The sequence below is a fragment of the Daucus carota genome, chromosome 7, assembly GCF_001625215.2.
Source record: "Daucus carota subsp. sativus chromosome 7, DH1 v3.0, whole genome shotgun sequence".
Classification (NCBI taxonomy): Eukaryota; Viridiplantae; Streptophyta; class Magnoliopsida; order Apiales; family Apiaceae; genus Daucus; species Daucus carota.
The window spans coordinates 7,261,908-7,279,323 of record NC_030387.2 but is presented as its reverse complement, the minus strand read 5'-3'; the positions used below and the strand labels follow the sequence as shown (position 1 = coordinate 7,279,323).

Genomic DNA, 17,416 nt, shown 5'->3' with positions numbered 1-17,416 from the left:
ATAATTTAAAAAAAAAATTGAAAAAAAAAATGTATTAAATTATTAATTGAACATAATATGTGACATGAGGTAGATCTTGAAAATATAAATTAGAAATATACGAAGAGGAGTTGATTTTGAAATTATAAATTTACATTAAAAATTGAAATGGACAAGTATCTTCAGACAAATTTATTTTTTAAACTGGACATGTGTTTTAAAACGGAGGGAGTAACGGTTTTTATCAACTTCAATTTTATTAATAATAATCTCATAATAACTTAAATATGTATTTCTAAATAGAAATATTATACACAAATAAAGAAGAATATAGTTTATATAAGTTTAACCAATTCTAAATAACATCATTCATCTCTAAAATGACCTCACCCACTCAGGTTCGGTACCACTCAATTCACTCATGACCCACTAATTCTAGACAAATTTAAATATATTCAATAGCCAACACTTAACCTCACGCCGTCTCACTAGACGCCACTCAGACCTGATCGAGAGTCACAAACTTTTCAATCCTCGTAATGACAGTTATTTCTACTTTAATTTTTATTTAGTGGTTTCAATAAAAACTTTTAAGTTACACACATACAAACCCTCTTTTCTATTTTTCCAACGTGATAATTGTTAATTATTATTTATATAAAATATTCATTTTAAAATAACTGAAAAGAATCACCATTTCATTAGAAAATCCATAAATAGATGATGCGTTCAACATTTTTATAACTTTGGTTCAACAATTTTTTAACATGTTTTGTTGAATATCAGTTAAATGTGTCTTCATAAAAATAAAGTAATTTTTTTCGGGAATCTCGAATAACTGGCCAAGCCGCTTGTTAAATAATGTAAATGTATTGTATAATAGAAATGTTATGTTCTATACCCTTTGTTGAATCTCAAAAGGATAGTTTAAATTATGTTAGTGAATTATTTTTTCTTACAAAGTACATATGTTTTAAAGTAAATGACAAAGTGGTGACCGTAGTATTTAAAAAATTACAAAAAATTGGTTCGACTTTAAAAACTTCAGATGGTAACCGGAATTCACTTACACCTCCTGCTAAATAATCACCAAACACTCCTAACAAAGCACGGTGATGAGCAGTGAAATTATCATGGTACCCTTGAACACCCACTTCTACTTCCGCTTTCTCTTTTTATCGATCAAACAGCCGTCCGGCTAGGGCGCCACCATCCTTGTCCTCGTCCCCGTCCCCTCCGCTCCCCTCCGACCTCTGTCCCCTCCTTTTACTCGACACCACCAACACCCATCCGGCCAATTCCCGGCCTCTGTTTTTCCACTCCTCAACCGCTTATACAACCCTTGATCTTTTTTTGTAGACCTCCTTCTCAACCCTCACCAGCTCGTAACCATCGTTGGAACCATTCCCCAAGTGTCGTCTTCACCAATTTCGGATGTACTCCTTGACTGTCGTCTCACATTTGCTCCCGTCGCTGTTTCTCAATTCAATTGCAATACCCATTCTTCTTATCTTCCTCGAGTACAACCCTATACATCCTACTTTCTCTTTCCCGGATCTCCAATCACCGACCACAAACAACCGCAACTCCCTTATTAACAACTGCAACTACCGTCAATAACCCCTCTTACTTTTACCTGTCACCAACCCATTTTTCACGGGAGTAATATAAACGTCGGGGTTGATTTTTCTGAAATACCCTTACTTCTATTTAATTTTTTTGAGTTAACGGAGCAATGTTAATCACGCTTGATAAAAGCACCCACAATAGAGAGTCACTTGGCGCATCGGGCCACGTAAAATGGAACTGGCTCTTCAAATGAGACTTGAATAGCGCTGGAGCGAACAACAAAAAAGTGGGCAGTCCCACCACCGTGGGCTCGTCCCACTTGAGCACTTTATTATTTTTTATTCTTTACTTTGATGTGCAGATTGAATTACAGTACACATATATTATAATAAAAATGAAATTAGGCTATCTAACTGGGTCTAGCATTGGGCTGGCTGAGACATTTTTTAAGCAAACCAGCTTCTTGCTTATGTGTTGCTTACGTGGCAGTAAATAGTCAGTGAAAAAATAAAAACGGGACTGGTGCATTGTGGATGCTCCGTTCCTTTTTATTAGTCGCTTTGACTATTTGCACGAATTTTGAGGTGCAATAAAAACATATTTTTATACGTTATTTTTTAAATTTTCTTTTTTTTAATAAAAATATAGATATCAAACTTTTATTCAGAAAAAGAAAATTTTAAAAATAATACGTAAAAGTATATTTTTGTACACCTCAAATTACGTGCACAAAGTCAAAACGACTATTATTTAGGACCGGAGGGAGTATTTAAAATCTAGTCAATATTTTGTAATTTTGAAAAAACTACAGTCTTCACTTTGTTATTTACTCCTATGTTTACAATTATGATATTGTTTTGACTTAAATTTGTTTATTGTATTTTTTTTTGAGTAAATTTGTTTATTGTATTGAAAAAGGAAAATAAATTAAGATTTGTAAAATACGAGAAGCGTGTGAGAAGGGAAAAACTAATTACATTACACTTTGAACCGGTTTTGAGTGTTTTGGTGTTATACTTTTAGGACAAGGCTCAGGTACAACGGCTCTAATCATTCATGGACAGATGCATTGCCGACAGAGGTGAGTCCCATGTGTTAGAAATCATGGGCCAAGGTACAATCTACTTATATTTCACACAAAACTTTGTCTAGCACTAAGCCGGGAGTCTCATGGAAACAGCCTCCTTACTCCAAATGAGTAGGGGCATGGTCTGCGTACATTTTACCCTCTCCAGACCCTGCTCTAAGCGGGATATACCAGGTTTGTTTGGTTTGAACCGGAGAATGAGAAGAAAATGGGACGAGGCAGGGGACGTTCCAGTAGGTAGAAAAATAAGTTTGAATGTTTGTTTTTATGCATTTTAAGATTATTCTTGTGAATTCTTTTCTCCAAACTCTGTGGTGGATGGGATCTTTGAACAGAGGAGCAGTCATTGTTTATTTTCACTAATTGAGCATGGTGAAAAGTAAATTTAAACCCAAGGCCCCAAGGTCACACTCTCAAGTCTCAAGCTCGTCTTTTCTCGGGAGCATCTCCCTCATATCTTCATATCGCCTCACTCAATTCTACAAAAGTCACAGTAACTATATTTTCATCTGCATCACTTAACGAGGATAGATTAATTGAGAAATTAAAACCGTCTAACAAGATACTCCAATGAGCATTAGCTAATGTAATTTTAGTAACACTATCAACTATGATCAGAGAAAGGAGAGAGTGTTGTTACAAGAAATCATCGATGATCATCACTTTGAATATCCCATTCCGGGAAGAACAAAAAGATATGCACAAAAGAAGTTATGCCAAACCTATCTTTAAAAGCTATGTTAATATATTTTACATAAATAACTAGGATTATTAACATACATATGATGAACAAACTATATCATCTCCCCTTTTCTAAAGAACCTAAGAGTGGGATGATGGGTCATTTATGACCAACCCGAGAACAATTCAATATATGTCTACGGGTACTCAAGGCTCCGATCAACATCAAGGTGTCCAAATTAATTATAGCCACCAGCTAATGTTGAACCAGAAATATATATATTACATACATTACAAACAGCCCATGGCTATGGTAACATAAAAATAAATTCAATGATTTAGGTCTTACATGAACATATACCATACCTAGCTCCAATCCCAACTATATCAACACCCATATCAACACATCCAAGCCAAAACAAACAAACAAACAAATATATAAAAAAGAAATTATTTTTAAAAAAAATCCCCTTTACTCTTTCCTTTCATTTTGTGATTACTATTGTTCAGCTAAAATGTATAACGTCAAAAGGAAAAGACAACCAAAAAGATCACCAACCAGAATTCCAACCGTTTTTCAAGTTATGCTCTCAGGAATACAAGGGCATCTTAAGGCATGACCCTTTCAAGCAGACCATGAAACATTCATCAAACTCTCATCTATTAACGTCCAGTTTTTGCACGTTTCATGCCACTCGTATTAAAAGGAGATACACTCCCACTCGGCCCCGGACTATCTTCCCTGAAATTCGAATTCAGCAAAGCGAGCTCACGTAACTGTTGTCTCTTGATGAAATCCTGCGACTCATCCTGCATATTGGCAAGTTGACAGGCCAGAAGAAAAAGGCACCAATAAATTAATTGTCTTATAGATAAGATACTGTGATTTGTATTACATGTCCTAAATAAAATCATGATGAAGGATCAGATTGAGTTTAGTACCACAGGCTTGAGCAATTCCTCAATTATCTCTTGAGCTTGCCGTAACCTCATGTCAACAACATTAGCAGGTAAGTCAGCCTCAATCAAAATGTGGAGTTGTTCATTCAAGTGCTCATACCCAGGTCTTCCTCTTAGCTTCTCTTCCTTTAACATGAAAACATGAAAAATGTAAGGGACACAAACTCAACACGAAAAAACCTACAATGTTATCTTAAACAAGCACGGCTGAATCAGCAAACCAAGTGAGCACCACACCTATGTATTTGCATTTTAAAAGGAGAGAAAGGAGCTACCACATTGGTGATCTTTGAATAAGATTAGAACAGTCAGGACAGAAAAGTGTAGAGGACTGAGGACAAGTAAATCTAAAGGTAATGTCTGTCGAATTTTTTGTTTATACATAATAAGGTGCCACATGAAGAAATACCTTATAAACCATTTATACGACCCCTCCACCACTTAATAGGAAAGAAGATATAATCATGAAAACTAAGATATTATTTTATTACCTTGTCCGGGTCCTTTATTGAACCTTTTCCTCTAATATACACACGACATCCTGTAGTAGCTTCAACTCGTTTCAGAGAATTTCCTCTAGGACCCAAAAGTCGCCCAACAAAATTGAACTGCAGCAGGGGAAAAAAGCATATCTTATTTGTTAGCAAGGCAGGCATTGTGAGAAATTGTGCTTTTGTAGTACAATGCTAGAGTATTTAAAGCTTACATTTGGATAAGTATCAACTGGAATATCCAAGCGCAGGATCCTCTTCACAGTGAATGAACTAGGACTTGCCGGTGCACCTTGCCAGTCCATTGTCATCGCAGGAGGGCCACTTAATCTCTGTTGCATAATGGAAAATATTAGTTTCTTCAGGAGGGCGATGCAATATAAAGAGTGTACATAAAGATTTTACCTACACATAAAGAAAAGACAGGTTGCAACAAAAAATTTAAAAGTCAATGTAGAAATTAGAGCAACAAGTAAAAGCGACGGGTAATGCAAGTAGCCCGATTTTTAGATGAAAAAAGAAATGACTGTTACTAGTAAAAAATGCTGGGATTGTTAAAGTACCGGAAGTCAAGTAGTCAATGTATTTACAAATTACTACAAATGCACTTTTTCCAAATTTTCCTAATAGTCATATTAAGGATAATAAGGAATTATTTTTAACCCAGGAGGCAGAAATTCATCCGCCCGCCGCATGGTGCAGCCGAGGATTGATGTTAGTTAATTAATTAAGCAATTACTTGATTCCTTGATCACTTATTAACTACTTTATAATGCAACAGTTCCCCCCGCCCCCAACCTGAATCCCCATATTCTTAGATTTGCCGATTTCCGTAGCCTCATACTGCTCCCCTTCCCCAGGCCCACCCACACTCGTGCTTCCTAGATTTTAACATATTTCAGAAAATTTTCAAGTTGATAATTATAACCTTATATCAATAGCAACTTTATAGATGTTGATAAATAACTAAAAGTTATCATTTAAGAACAAAAAAATCTGAAAACAATTGTACATATTTGAACCTCGACATAAGTCACATAAGACACTGCTAGAATATAGCATGCCTATCTTTCAACTATAACATGCATATACTTGAATTTTCCTGAATGACTTTCCTTTGGTTATTTATGTTTTTATCAATGGCTAATGTAAGTGACCTACCCTTAAAGATCCTCTACCCTTCTATATAACCTGTCTAAAATTAGCAAGTACCACCAAGCAAAGTTTAGTTACATATACAAAACAGGGTGTGGTTCATGCTAATAATCACTACGCAAAAAAGAAAAACCTTGCTATAATATGTGAAAAAGTTTCATTGGACTTAAAGGATTAGTGTCATCCAGAATGATGTTAAAGCTTATAAGCAAAGGCCATGGAAACCAACAAAGGCATCATTTATCACCAAACAACAGATTGTAAGATGCCCAAGTTAATTTTAGCAAAACTGATTTCAAATACATATTTGTAGCGTATAGGCTAGTAAAAGAAGCCACACAAATGCAGTGCTAAACTATACATATGGATTATGCACACATAATACAACATATTCAGGGTATAATTTAGCATACCCTACAGCTGATCAACAAAGAATCTTAGTCAAAGCACGACCTTTTGGTTGTAGCAAATTGTACAAGTTAAGATGTCTATAATCAAACATTTCATAACATATTAACTTAGAGTGAACTTGAAAATTAATTACCTCTTGAGGAAGGCCATTCCAGCCACCTATTGCAGTCCGAGGCATGTTTGGCACAAGATTCGAAGATGCCATAGGACTTGGACTTCTATGGCGCAGTCTGTCAAAATCATTAAAACCTTGGTTGGGGAGCATCCCGGAAATCCGTAGAATTTCTGAAGAATCAGGTATTATTACTTGATCAGTATAAGCAGGCCAGGTATCAAGGAAAAAATTATGTCTACTCACTTCAACATCAATAAATCAAAACAAAATAACAGACACGATGATGAAAGAAATGTTACAAGCAGCGTAGATAATCCAAGAGGAACAAGAAGCTTGGCTTCGTTTCATTAAACCAATATAATCCAGAACTGCTAGATAATATGCACACTGGAACTTAGCAGGAGAGAGTGTAATAACATATTTAATTGAATAACTGATAAGTGAATTAAAATACCAAAAGATTCAACTAGGGGGTTTGTGTTTGCTATTCAAGAAAATCCCAAAAGGTCCTGCAGCATGCAGGGCAGCCACGCACACTACCAGGCCCCAATTTAACTCAAGTCATAATGTCATATCAATGAATGTTTTTCAAGAGCAGAGGTAATATTATCACAACAATCATTATTCATATCGATAATATTGCTGTAACCAGAAATGATACTTACAATATTGCAGAGGTTAAAGTCATACAGATGTTGATGCATTTGATATCTTGATAATCGAGATACTAGCACATGAAGACCTTGCATAGTTGTAAAATTAAAATCTACACTTAAAATTTACAAATTTACTTTTTCTAACTAACATTCACGATGAACATTTACAGACATCTCAATAAAAAATTTCAAGACATTGTTCAGTGAGTTGTCGAAGGCCACAGAATGAGGTAATTGACACACTTATTATCTTTCTCTATGGATAAAATACCTCAAATTGCTCCCCATCATGATTTTTATTATCAAAAATTAATACGAATAAAAAAAATCATATGACTAGTTGTCAATATAATTAAACATGCACTAGGAGAAGTTTAAAGTGAAGATAAATATGCAACAAAGAAGTAATCTAAATCAAAGGCCTTTGTTATCCCTTTACGAGAGGTTGAGGCTGTCAAAGACGAAGTAGGTGGTTGCATTCGACATAGAAAAACAAAAGTGAAAAAATAATAACAATCAAAATATTTCCATTAGCACTAGACTTCAGCCACAAGACTTCTCAATTATCTTTAAAAATATGCTATGCTAAACATCAAAGAAGCTATATTAGTGCAGGAAAGAAACCAATGCAATGGACAGCAATCATCAATACAATAAGCTGCTGAGAGAAGCACTCAATGGAACAAATGTTTCAGTTTCAGGCAAGACAATTATTGAGCGGAATAATACAACACAGCAAATATGTACAATGCAATTACAAACTTGGATTAATATGAGCAAACATTTCTCTGTAATAGGATGGGCATAGGGGGGAAAAAAGAAGAAGAAACAAAGATGCCAAATCAAATGTCAATTTAGTGTATGGCAGATGTTGCAGTTTATTCTGGTACCAGAGGCATTTCAAAATCAAAATTGTACTTTGACAAATAGTAATTGCACAAGCATAACTTAAGTTTGTATTCAAATATGTAAATCAGCGAACACTATTTTCAGATGCAGGCAGATTCAACTATAAGTCTATAACATATGGAATTTACTTAAAAGATCAGTAAGCAAAGCATGTCATGAGACAACAAGCTAATTGCTTTATTGAGACTATTTCGGTAAAAAAAACAATCAAGCATTTGCACTTATGAACAGAGGGCAAGAGCACATCAAATTCAGGTGGTAACAACGAAATTTACAAAAGAGAACAGATTATTTGCACAAAATTCCACCACAAATCATTTAAGCATACAAACTCTGCAATTCCGACTAGTACATACAACAAGTGACCAGACCAAAATCACCAGTTTGACTGTTCCAGCAATTCCACCACTAAATTACTTTGCAATTCAACAACCACATCCACAAACACACAAGAACCCAATGCGATATCACGAAAGACGGTCAATGATCACATAACACAACAACCCCTCAAAAATGCAGTTAAAAAGAACTCAAACCGGATCCATCCACGCAAACCAAAAGATCTGAACCACAAAAAAAGAGGCTAACCAAATAAAAATCAAACCTTGATTCAAAAGCTTGGTGCAAATGGGCAAGACTTGCATAAAAGGCTGAAGCTTCTGATGCTCCCCCAACAGCTCCGTCAAATACTGACTGCAAAACACAAAGAAGCCCAAATAAGCAGACAGAATCGAAGAAAAAGCGAAAAAAGAAGATGAAAAAAAAGAGCAACCTGGTTTCAACATCTGGGTTAGTTCGAATCTGAGGAGAAGCAGCTCTGGCCGGCGAGAAGTTGGGGTTGTAGAGGCCGGACATGTTGCTTTGCCGACAAAGACTAATCGGCTGCGGCAAGAGAAATGATTGTTTTATATTATGTGTGTGTATATATAGGGTTTATTACTAGTACAAGGGGGAGGAAGAGGGGGAGAAAATTAAGTGAGGGCTGAGAGGGGGGATTTGTAAAAAAATAAGGACTGTGAAAAGGTAACTTTTGTAAAAAGGAGGTCAAATCCAAATCTATCGGGACTGTGTTTAGCTTTATTTTATGTGATTATGCTCTGTCACCAACACACCTGTCTGCGCCGTTCACTTTGGAAGTTTGGAATGCATTTCATGCTCCTCAGTGTGTTGATTAAATGGACTAGACTCTATTTTTTGGACTCATAATTTGGTTTATATTTATGTTATAAATACAATTTCTTAGAGAGAAGATTTGTGATATATATATTTATAGAACATAAAAATTATAAGTGGTGGTACAAGATAGTAGTCATTCTTCGAGATCAGTTTAAGTGTGAGAAAACTGACTAGATTAATTTACATACGAGAAAACTAATCCAAATATATAATGCATAAGTTCATCGAGATCAGCCTACATGTTAAAAAACTTACGTAAATATGCAGTAACAGATGAATTTATTGGGATTAGGTCATGTATGAGAAAACTGACGAGAACATGCAGTAACGGAAAGTTTTTTCCAGAATAGCATACGTGTGAGAAAACTAATCTGGACATGCGGTTCTGATAAATTTAGAAATAATTTGACTTATTTCGGAAGTAATTAAAGTGCGCGTAACCCGACCCCACTACCACGTAAATTAATATAATTATATTTCCGTTAAAATTTAAAAACGAGTTATATAAATTATCATACGATGGATCATTAATCATGTGATCGATGGATCATTAATTATGCGATATATGAAAAACACGATTCTAATTTGCATTAACACATGAGTAAATAACCATGATATATGTTTGTCAGATTTGTATTTATATGATTTATAAGTATTAAACAACCCAAATTTATCCCAATTCATCTTTTAAGTACTTTCTTCATTAACATTTAGGAAAAGAAATCTTGCGTGATAGTTAAATTCTTGTTATTTTATGTAAAATATATAAATTCTTTAATTTGAATATATTTTTGAGAAATTTACATTTAATTAAATTTAAAACTACACTAGGAAAATCAAATTTATCACTGTTTTCATTAAAAAAAATTCTTAAATTTAGTTTTTAATTTATTATAAACTGGAAAATATGTTAGTCATCACTGAAACTAGATGTAAGATGGTGATTAGTGCTCTGACAAGTTAACATACAATGATGATTTTGTAATTTGGATTTGCTAAATGTTGGCGATATTATGAGTTTTGTGCTCAGCATCTCCCTAGTCATATAAACACGGACACGAAGCGTTTGTAGTGTGCTAAGTAAGGAAATAAGCTTGAAGCTTCTCTACAAGCTCGGGCTTTTAGCGTAGTGGAAAGCACCTGATCCTAACAATTGGTATCAGAGCGAGGTCGCGTGTTCAAAACCTAAGGAAGTCAATTATGCGTCGCAGGTGGGATGCCTGGTGGGCATATAATGGGGGGATTATTGGAGATATTATGGGCTCTGTGTCCAGCATCTCCCGAGTCATATAAACACGAACACGAGGTGCTTGTAATGTGCTAGGTATAAGGAAATAAGGTTGCACCTTCTTCACAAGCTTGGGCTTTTAGCGCAGTGGTAAGCGCCTGATCCTAACAATTGGTATCAGAGCGAGGTCGCAGTGGGATATTATGGGCTCTGTGTCCAGCATCTCCTTAGCCATTTAAACACGGACACGAGACGCTTATAATGTGCCAAGTATAAGGAAATAAGGTCGCACCTTCTCTACAAAGTCGGGCTTTTAGCGTAGTGGTAAGCGCATGATCCTAATGACCAACCTCATGACTTACCATAAATATAAGGGTGCGTGTTTACTTATGATGAGGACAACCCATTAGACTCGTAAGCAAGTCTTCTGGTCAGAGTCTTCAAGAGATGCTTAGAAGCGCCACTATGAGGATAACCAGCCAAAATACATAGCAAGAATCCTTCAATAAATAATCTTGATACTCCTCGATGAAGGCGGTCCACCATAATACAGAGTAAAGTGTTCGAGAGATAAAAATAAACAATCTACACAAAGAGTGTCGCCTCAAGTACTTAAGTACAAGATGACGTAAATTCTCAAATATGCAAGATTCATTATTAGATAAAACATCATAAATTCATCGCAATCAATTATTATACCCAAATTTGGGCTTTTTTTTAGTTAGGCACGTCTTACCTCGTAAAGGGGCGTGCATAAGTTGCAAAACTCGAATTCTAATAATCTCTCGTTCATCAATATTTCTTCGATCTAGGCCCTATAAAGTCTGAACTAGCCCATGTAGAATTCTGACTATAACAACTACCCTTCATTTCTGACTTGTATTGTAGATGAAAAGGATAATTCATATATATTTAAAATTCTACTTTTGACCAGGAACCTCCAGTCCTATTGGCCTTTTCCTTTGAGTACTCGCAAGTTATCTTATAATTTGTGCCTAACCTAAGATGCGACTTTGTTGTTTATTATTATTGAGCGGATTACATCTAGATAACACTTACAATTCCTTTAACAATTTTTTCATTAACAACCAAGTTTTAAAAAATATATATACCTCGCCTCTTTTTTCCATTTCTTTCATATTTCACATAACTTTCCCCCATTTTAAAGTTCTATCGACGATACTCTTCTTCAAACTCAAAATTTAGCGAGTCCACAATCACATTCACAAATCTAATCTTGTCATTTGCTTCCATTACTCAAAAGGTTCATTTTCATACTTTAATCTATTATTTTATTGGGAATACTTGATTTTGACGATGGCATAACACTCAGTGTATTTTGTAATTCGTCTAAGTATTGATAACATCAGATATTCAGTATCCGTTGATAGGAATCTTATCACTAGATAAGTATTTTTTGTAACATGTCTAGTATAGCTTATACATCAACGGATAAAGTTGATTGTGTTAGTGTATAAAATTCAATTATCCATCAACCTATATATAGAATAGGTTCATGAATATTAAATATTTTATTGTAATTCTGTATAAGTGAAGGATGGTTAAAAGATGAAACGCTAGCATCATCAACTGATAACACAGATGAACTACAACGGATGGTGTTGTAAATCTATAAACGGATAAAGGATTTTTCAACAAATAAAGATATTATCCATTGAAAGTGAATTAAAAGAATTTTGACAAATCACATGGGTTGATTGCACATTCGTGGACATGAAAGTCAATTTTGGAACTTAAAGAATACATATATTCCAATTTTATGCAAACAGGTTGGATCACAACAAAGAATTCAGTCAAATATGAAAACAATTCAGAAGATTTGCATAAGAGAAAGAATGAAGAAACAAATCATACTAGACCTAGAAAATAAGAATAGTTTTTTATTTTCAAATTATGTCGAGTTCTAACCGAGTGAGACTAAAAACTAAGTTATCATCTAAATAATATAAAATTAGCTTGGAATAAGGTTCGAGTGCGGATACTTAGCCGAGTAACATACCAAGTTGGTTGAGTTTTAGACAACTAACTATTAAACAAATAATCACATATAATTTGTTAAGAAATTAATTAGCGTGTTAAAAATTGATAAACTTCCATGATAAAGTAATAATAGAGCAGTAGATGAGCGACCGGCTGACTAATGATCTAATATTGTTCAACTAATAATTAACAGTTTGTTAATAAAACACACTAATGACTAAAATATTTGAATATATATAGAATGACTATGGGAACTGGGAAGACGTTGGAAGGAGAGATAGAAAGGGGGAGAGAAGAGGGAGGGGGAGGAAGAGAAAGAAAGAAAGGAGAAAGATAATGACCATGTTTGGTAATTAGCGGTTTGAGTTAAATGAAAATACATATATACTATCTAGAATTAGTTATGATTGATATTATAGTTGATTTTAAAAGAAAATTATATTTAAAATTTTAATTAAAAAATTATATTATTAAAAACAAATTAACCTATTAATTAGAATAAATAATAATAAAATATTTTATAAATAATGGACATGTGCCTCACACGGGGTACTACGCTGCTTTATTATATAAAATGAGAAAATTATTGCCATAGTGATAAATCATTCCTAGACCTGACAATTTGTGACACGGCATGAAAATATGACATGAACACGACACAAAAGTTTGAGTTTGGTTTTCTATATTCGGTACACAAACACAAAAGTACACTAACACGAAAATACACGGTGAATCTAGTACTGAGTTGGTTTTTAATTCAAGTACACGAAAGACATGAAGTACATGAACTAAATAAATAAATAAAATTTAAAGATATATTATATTTATTTATTATATATTTTTAATCAAAATTTAAATTTGTATATTCCACTTATGTTATTTATGAATTTATTGTGTGTCTAAAGTTATTGGAGTTGTTTGTCATAAAATGCTCTTTTTAAAATATGAAACTAATGGATTTATTATGTGAAGTTCGTATATTCTGGTATACAAACTTCTATTAAAATATTACATATACATTTTATTCTGAATCTTTCTTGGTACATGAATGGTATAAAAAAAAAATCAATGTACTTAGTGTGTATAATTGGGTTAATTATCAAAATAAGACACTCACTTCACACCAATATATCATCTGAGTCACTCTTGAATTTTTGGTCTCATTTAAAATATCAATTTCACAAATTGTATCTTTCCGCTAAAATTTTGAAAAGAATGTAACAGAGGCAGCATCCACGTCACTCCACATCTGACTCAGCTTCCATATCACCCAGCCCGCCCACCTAAATGCACGTATGTATATATGGGTTATTAGCGTTCTTCATAACCCATCTCTTCCCCCATAAATTTACTCATTTTTTTGATATGGAAATTCAATTAATTATACCTACATAATCTTCATAGCCTACTGTGTTAAAACCCCGTGAGTAGAACTTCTAAAATTGTTGATTTGTTTCCGCATCGAAATCTGTTTATAATAGAAAGTGATATAAAAACACAAGGGAATGCAGCAATGATGCACAAAGTAGTACAGTAGAGACAGAGAATGCCCGATTATTCTTAAGGTCCTTCAGTTGCTGAAAATGAACATATTGATGGTTTTAAAGCATCGATTTTAGATTTTTCTCGATCATCATACATGACTGCCGTGTGACTAGGGGTGTTCATGGATTTCAAAACCCGACCTAACCGACCCTAACCGACTCTAACACAACCCGAAAAAATAAAACTGAAAACTAATTGGGTTAAAAATTAAAAAACCCGAAATAAATGGATTGAGTTAGGATTTTATTAGTTTTTAACTGACCCAACCCAACCCGACATTTAATTATACACTACATCCCTATTTTTATATAATTTACATAGAATATAGGACACTTATATTATTTATTATCTAGTTTTGAAACTTCACAATCTATTATCTGTTTTTGAAATTTTAGAATCTTTTATCTATTTTTGAAAGCACACTTATATTTATATGAGTTTATGTATTGGAGTGTACACAGCGCAGGTCGTTGAAACATCCATTGGTTTTTTGTTTTGTAGCGGAACATGAGAGATTGATGGCAGCTTACTCGATAGTTGACCAAAAATTACAACATTACTAGTCAGAACACACGAATTCTAACCGACCCAAACAATTAGTGTGACCGTAGAAAATAAAAGGGTATCCTAATCGAACCAACTCGAACCAAACCAAGCCAAATTCTAACCGACACAAACCGATAAAATTTAAACCAATGTTTAATTGGGTTAAAAATAATTAAAACCGAATATAATGGGTTGGGTTAGGGTTTTGGGTAAAACCGACCCATGAACACCCCTACGTGTGATGCCCGAGTCATTGTCCGCGTAGATGATTGTAACGGTAACCGTTTGTTTTAACGTTTTATTTTTAAAATTCTAACGGACTGATACAATTTGTAAAATCAATGTTTTAAATGAGACCTAAAATTCGAGGTGACCCGGATGATATAATTGGGGTGAAGTGGGTGTCCCATTTGATAATTAACTTGTGTGTAATTTGTGTTCACATGATAAAACAATTTGTGTGCGTGTTACGAAACTGATACACGAAATGACAATAATTCGTATTCAGATTTAGAATTATTAACAAAAAAAATGAAAATACACCACACAAACTGTTTGGTCTAATCTATACCCTCCATGACCAGTGGCGGATACACCATGGGGGCTCAGGGGGCTTAAGCCCACCCCTGAGCCCATAGTTAATTCATATTGTAGTATAAATTTTTTAGGTTTTGAAAGTGAGTCCACCCAACAATTTCAGCCCATACTGACAATGTATAAAAATAATTAGAGAATATTATGTATTTGAGATCTTTAAGACTTTTGTAATTTTTTTTAATACTAGTGAAGCCCCCCCCCCCCCAAACCCCGTCAAAATCCTGGATCTGCCACTGTCCATGACCTCAAGGTTTTTCACCTCCATGCCCTCACGGTTTTCACTATCTTTTGGTAACATAAACCTTTATCTTTTTCATTTCATATTAATGTCTTTTTTTATTTTCAAATTGAAATTTTAATAATACAAGTAAACGTGTGGAAATCAGCACTTTCAAACTCGTAAAAAATTTGAATATTTACAATTTAATGAAATATAGTTTAAAACAAGTAAATAAACAAAACCAAAAAAGGAATTATAATACAAAATCATAATGGACAAAAACAAATGGGAATTTGACAAATATAATAACTTTTGGATATTTATTTGCAAATATACTACCTTGTCGAAATCTTGCAAATTTACTATCTTTTAAACATACAAGCCATTAAATTGAAAGAATACCATCTTCATCTTCCTATTCTTATTTACTACTCACTCCTCTCTCTTTCCCCTCTCTCTCTCTCACTCTCCTTTCACTACCTCTGTCCTTCCCTTTATCTTTCTCGTTATCCCACTCACTCTCACTCAAAAAATGCACCATCGGTCACCGCCCCCTCCGCCGTCAACCCTGTCACTCTCTCCTCCACCTGCTGCGAAGTCACCAACATCCATCTCTTCTCCGTCGAGTCTCACATCGAAACCCTCGCCCTATCTTGTTATGGTCGGAGTTACGGGGAAGAGCAGAGCTGTCGGCGGCGAGACTGAGGACAACAGAGGTGAGGGTTTGCGAATAAGAGAAGGTTGTTGCTAGTGAAGATAGGAGAAGGGCGGCAGTTGTATGAGTTGGCATCGAGAATTGTTATCGGTAGTGGAGGATTGTGTATGTAGATATGCATTACTTGTAGATGTGCATGTTTGTGTGTCGAGTTCTTTACGGTGATGGTATAATGGGTTGACGCGGGGAGGTCAAGTTGGAGCGATGTAGGGAGGAGGGATGTGAGGATAAGTGGGGGGCTGAATATTGAAAAGAGAATGTATCGAAGGTTATGTTATGTGTATGTGTATTGGACCTGCATGGATACTCATTTTCGACATTTGCAACTACTTGCAACTTATTATGCAATTCTTTTGACGAAAAGCGAAGAATTTAATAAATAACTAAAACTCAGCCGAGACAAACCCTCGAATGTCAATTACAACCTGATTAAGAAACAAAAAACGAGCTAAACATATAGCCGCTTTGTTTTCAGATCGCTTAACAAATTGAATATTGAAATTCTTTAAACCAAAAAGTATTACAATCAAATCTCGAACAATCCAACCTAAATCAGTTGTGAACATAGTAGCATCGCAATTGACCTTCACATAAGCAGCAACATCGGTAGCCTAATGTACGGAATTATCAGTTACATCAACTGATATTGGATCAACAAATGACCCCAAAACATGAACAATTTTATGTCGTGAAAGGTGAGCTCTTGCGATATTCACCACCGTGCCATATTTGATACAAGCCTTACGGATCACCCAAAATATCACGTAACCCCTTCTTAGAATCGTTACCGAAACCCATAACAAAACACACGGAAACATCAAAACAAACATAAACATCCCAAAAAGATGGGCACTACCTTGATGACAAGGTACTCACCCAAAAGGATTAGATATTGGTTTTATTGATAAAACTGATAAATAGGAGAGAAGATGGAAGAGCGAAGATGATTAATTAGCAGAGAGGATGAAGGTTGAAGAGCGGAGAAGTGACTGCTAGAATATTGGAGGTCGACTCTCAAAACTGCACACCCTAATTTTTAGAGAGATATACAACTTATTATGCAATTAAATATAATTTTAAACAGATTTTTTCAAAGTAACATTTGTAGTTGCATATATGTTTGCTAGTCGTTGCAGATATGGTTGCAAATGCAATCTCCGTATTTTTTTTGCAAATATTCTCTGAAACATAGTATTTTTGCAATTTGTTTTAAAAAGTGATAATATTTTTGTAAATAAACTTTTAGACTTGAATATTGATGAAAAAAGCCCAAAACAAACTAACTAGATTTTTAAATTTTAATTATTAGTAAATTAATGAAATAAAATCAAGAAACAACACAATACAGCTATATATGATAAAATTGCCTAGTTAA

General features: G+C 34.4%; 1 protein-coding gene across 1 annotated transcript; it reads right to left on the bottom strand.

Moving 5' to 3' along the window:
• Positions 1-3,573: 3,573 nt before the first annotated feature.
• LOC108193305 (KH domain-containing protein At2g38610) lies at positions 3,574-9,058 on the bottom strand. The gene is made up of 7 exons (XM_017359907.2): positions 8,786-9,058; positions 8,618-8,706; positions 6,467-6,618; positions 4,983-5,099; positions 4,768-4,884; positions 4,259-4,402; positions 3,574-4,126 (listed from the first exon to the last, which is right to left on the bottom strand). The coding sequence occupies exons 1-7, from the start codon at positions 8,866-8,868 to the stop codon at positions 3,980-3,982; spliced, it is 849 nt and encodes a 282-aa protein (XP_017215396.1). The 5' UTR covers positions 8,869-9,058; the 3' UTR covers positions 3,574-3,979.
• Positions 9,059-17,416: the final 8,358 nt, after the last annotated feature.

Excerpts from the sequence above, each read along its gene's own strand:
- LOC108193305 (XM_017359907.2), bottom strand. The coding sequence starts at position 8,868 with ATGTCCGGCCTCTACAACCCCAACTTCTCGCCGGCCAGAGCTGCTTCT. Across the intron at positions 8,707-8,785 it reads AACCCAGATGTTGAAACCAG|TCAGTATTTGACGGAGCTGT; the intron begins GTTGCTCTTTTT and ends TGTGTTTTGCAG. Across the intron at positions 5,100-6,466 it reads GGAATGGCCTTCCTCAAGAG|AGATTAAGTGGCCCTCCTGC; the intron begins GTAATTAATTTT and ends ATTATGCAACAG.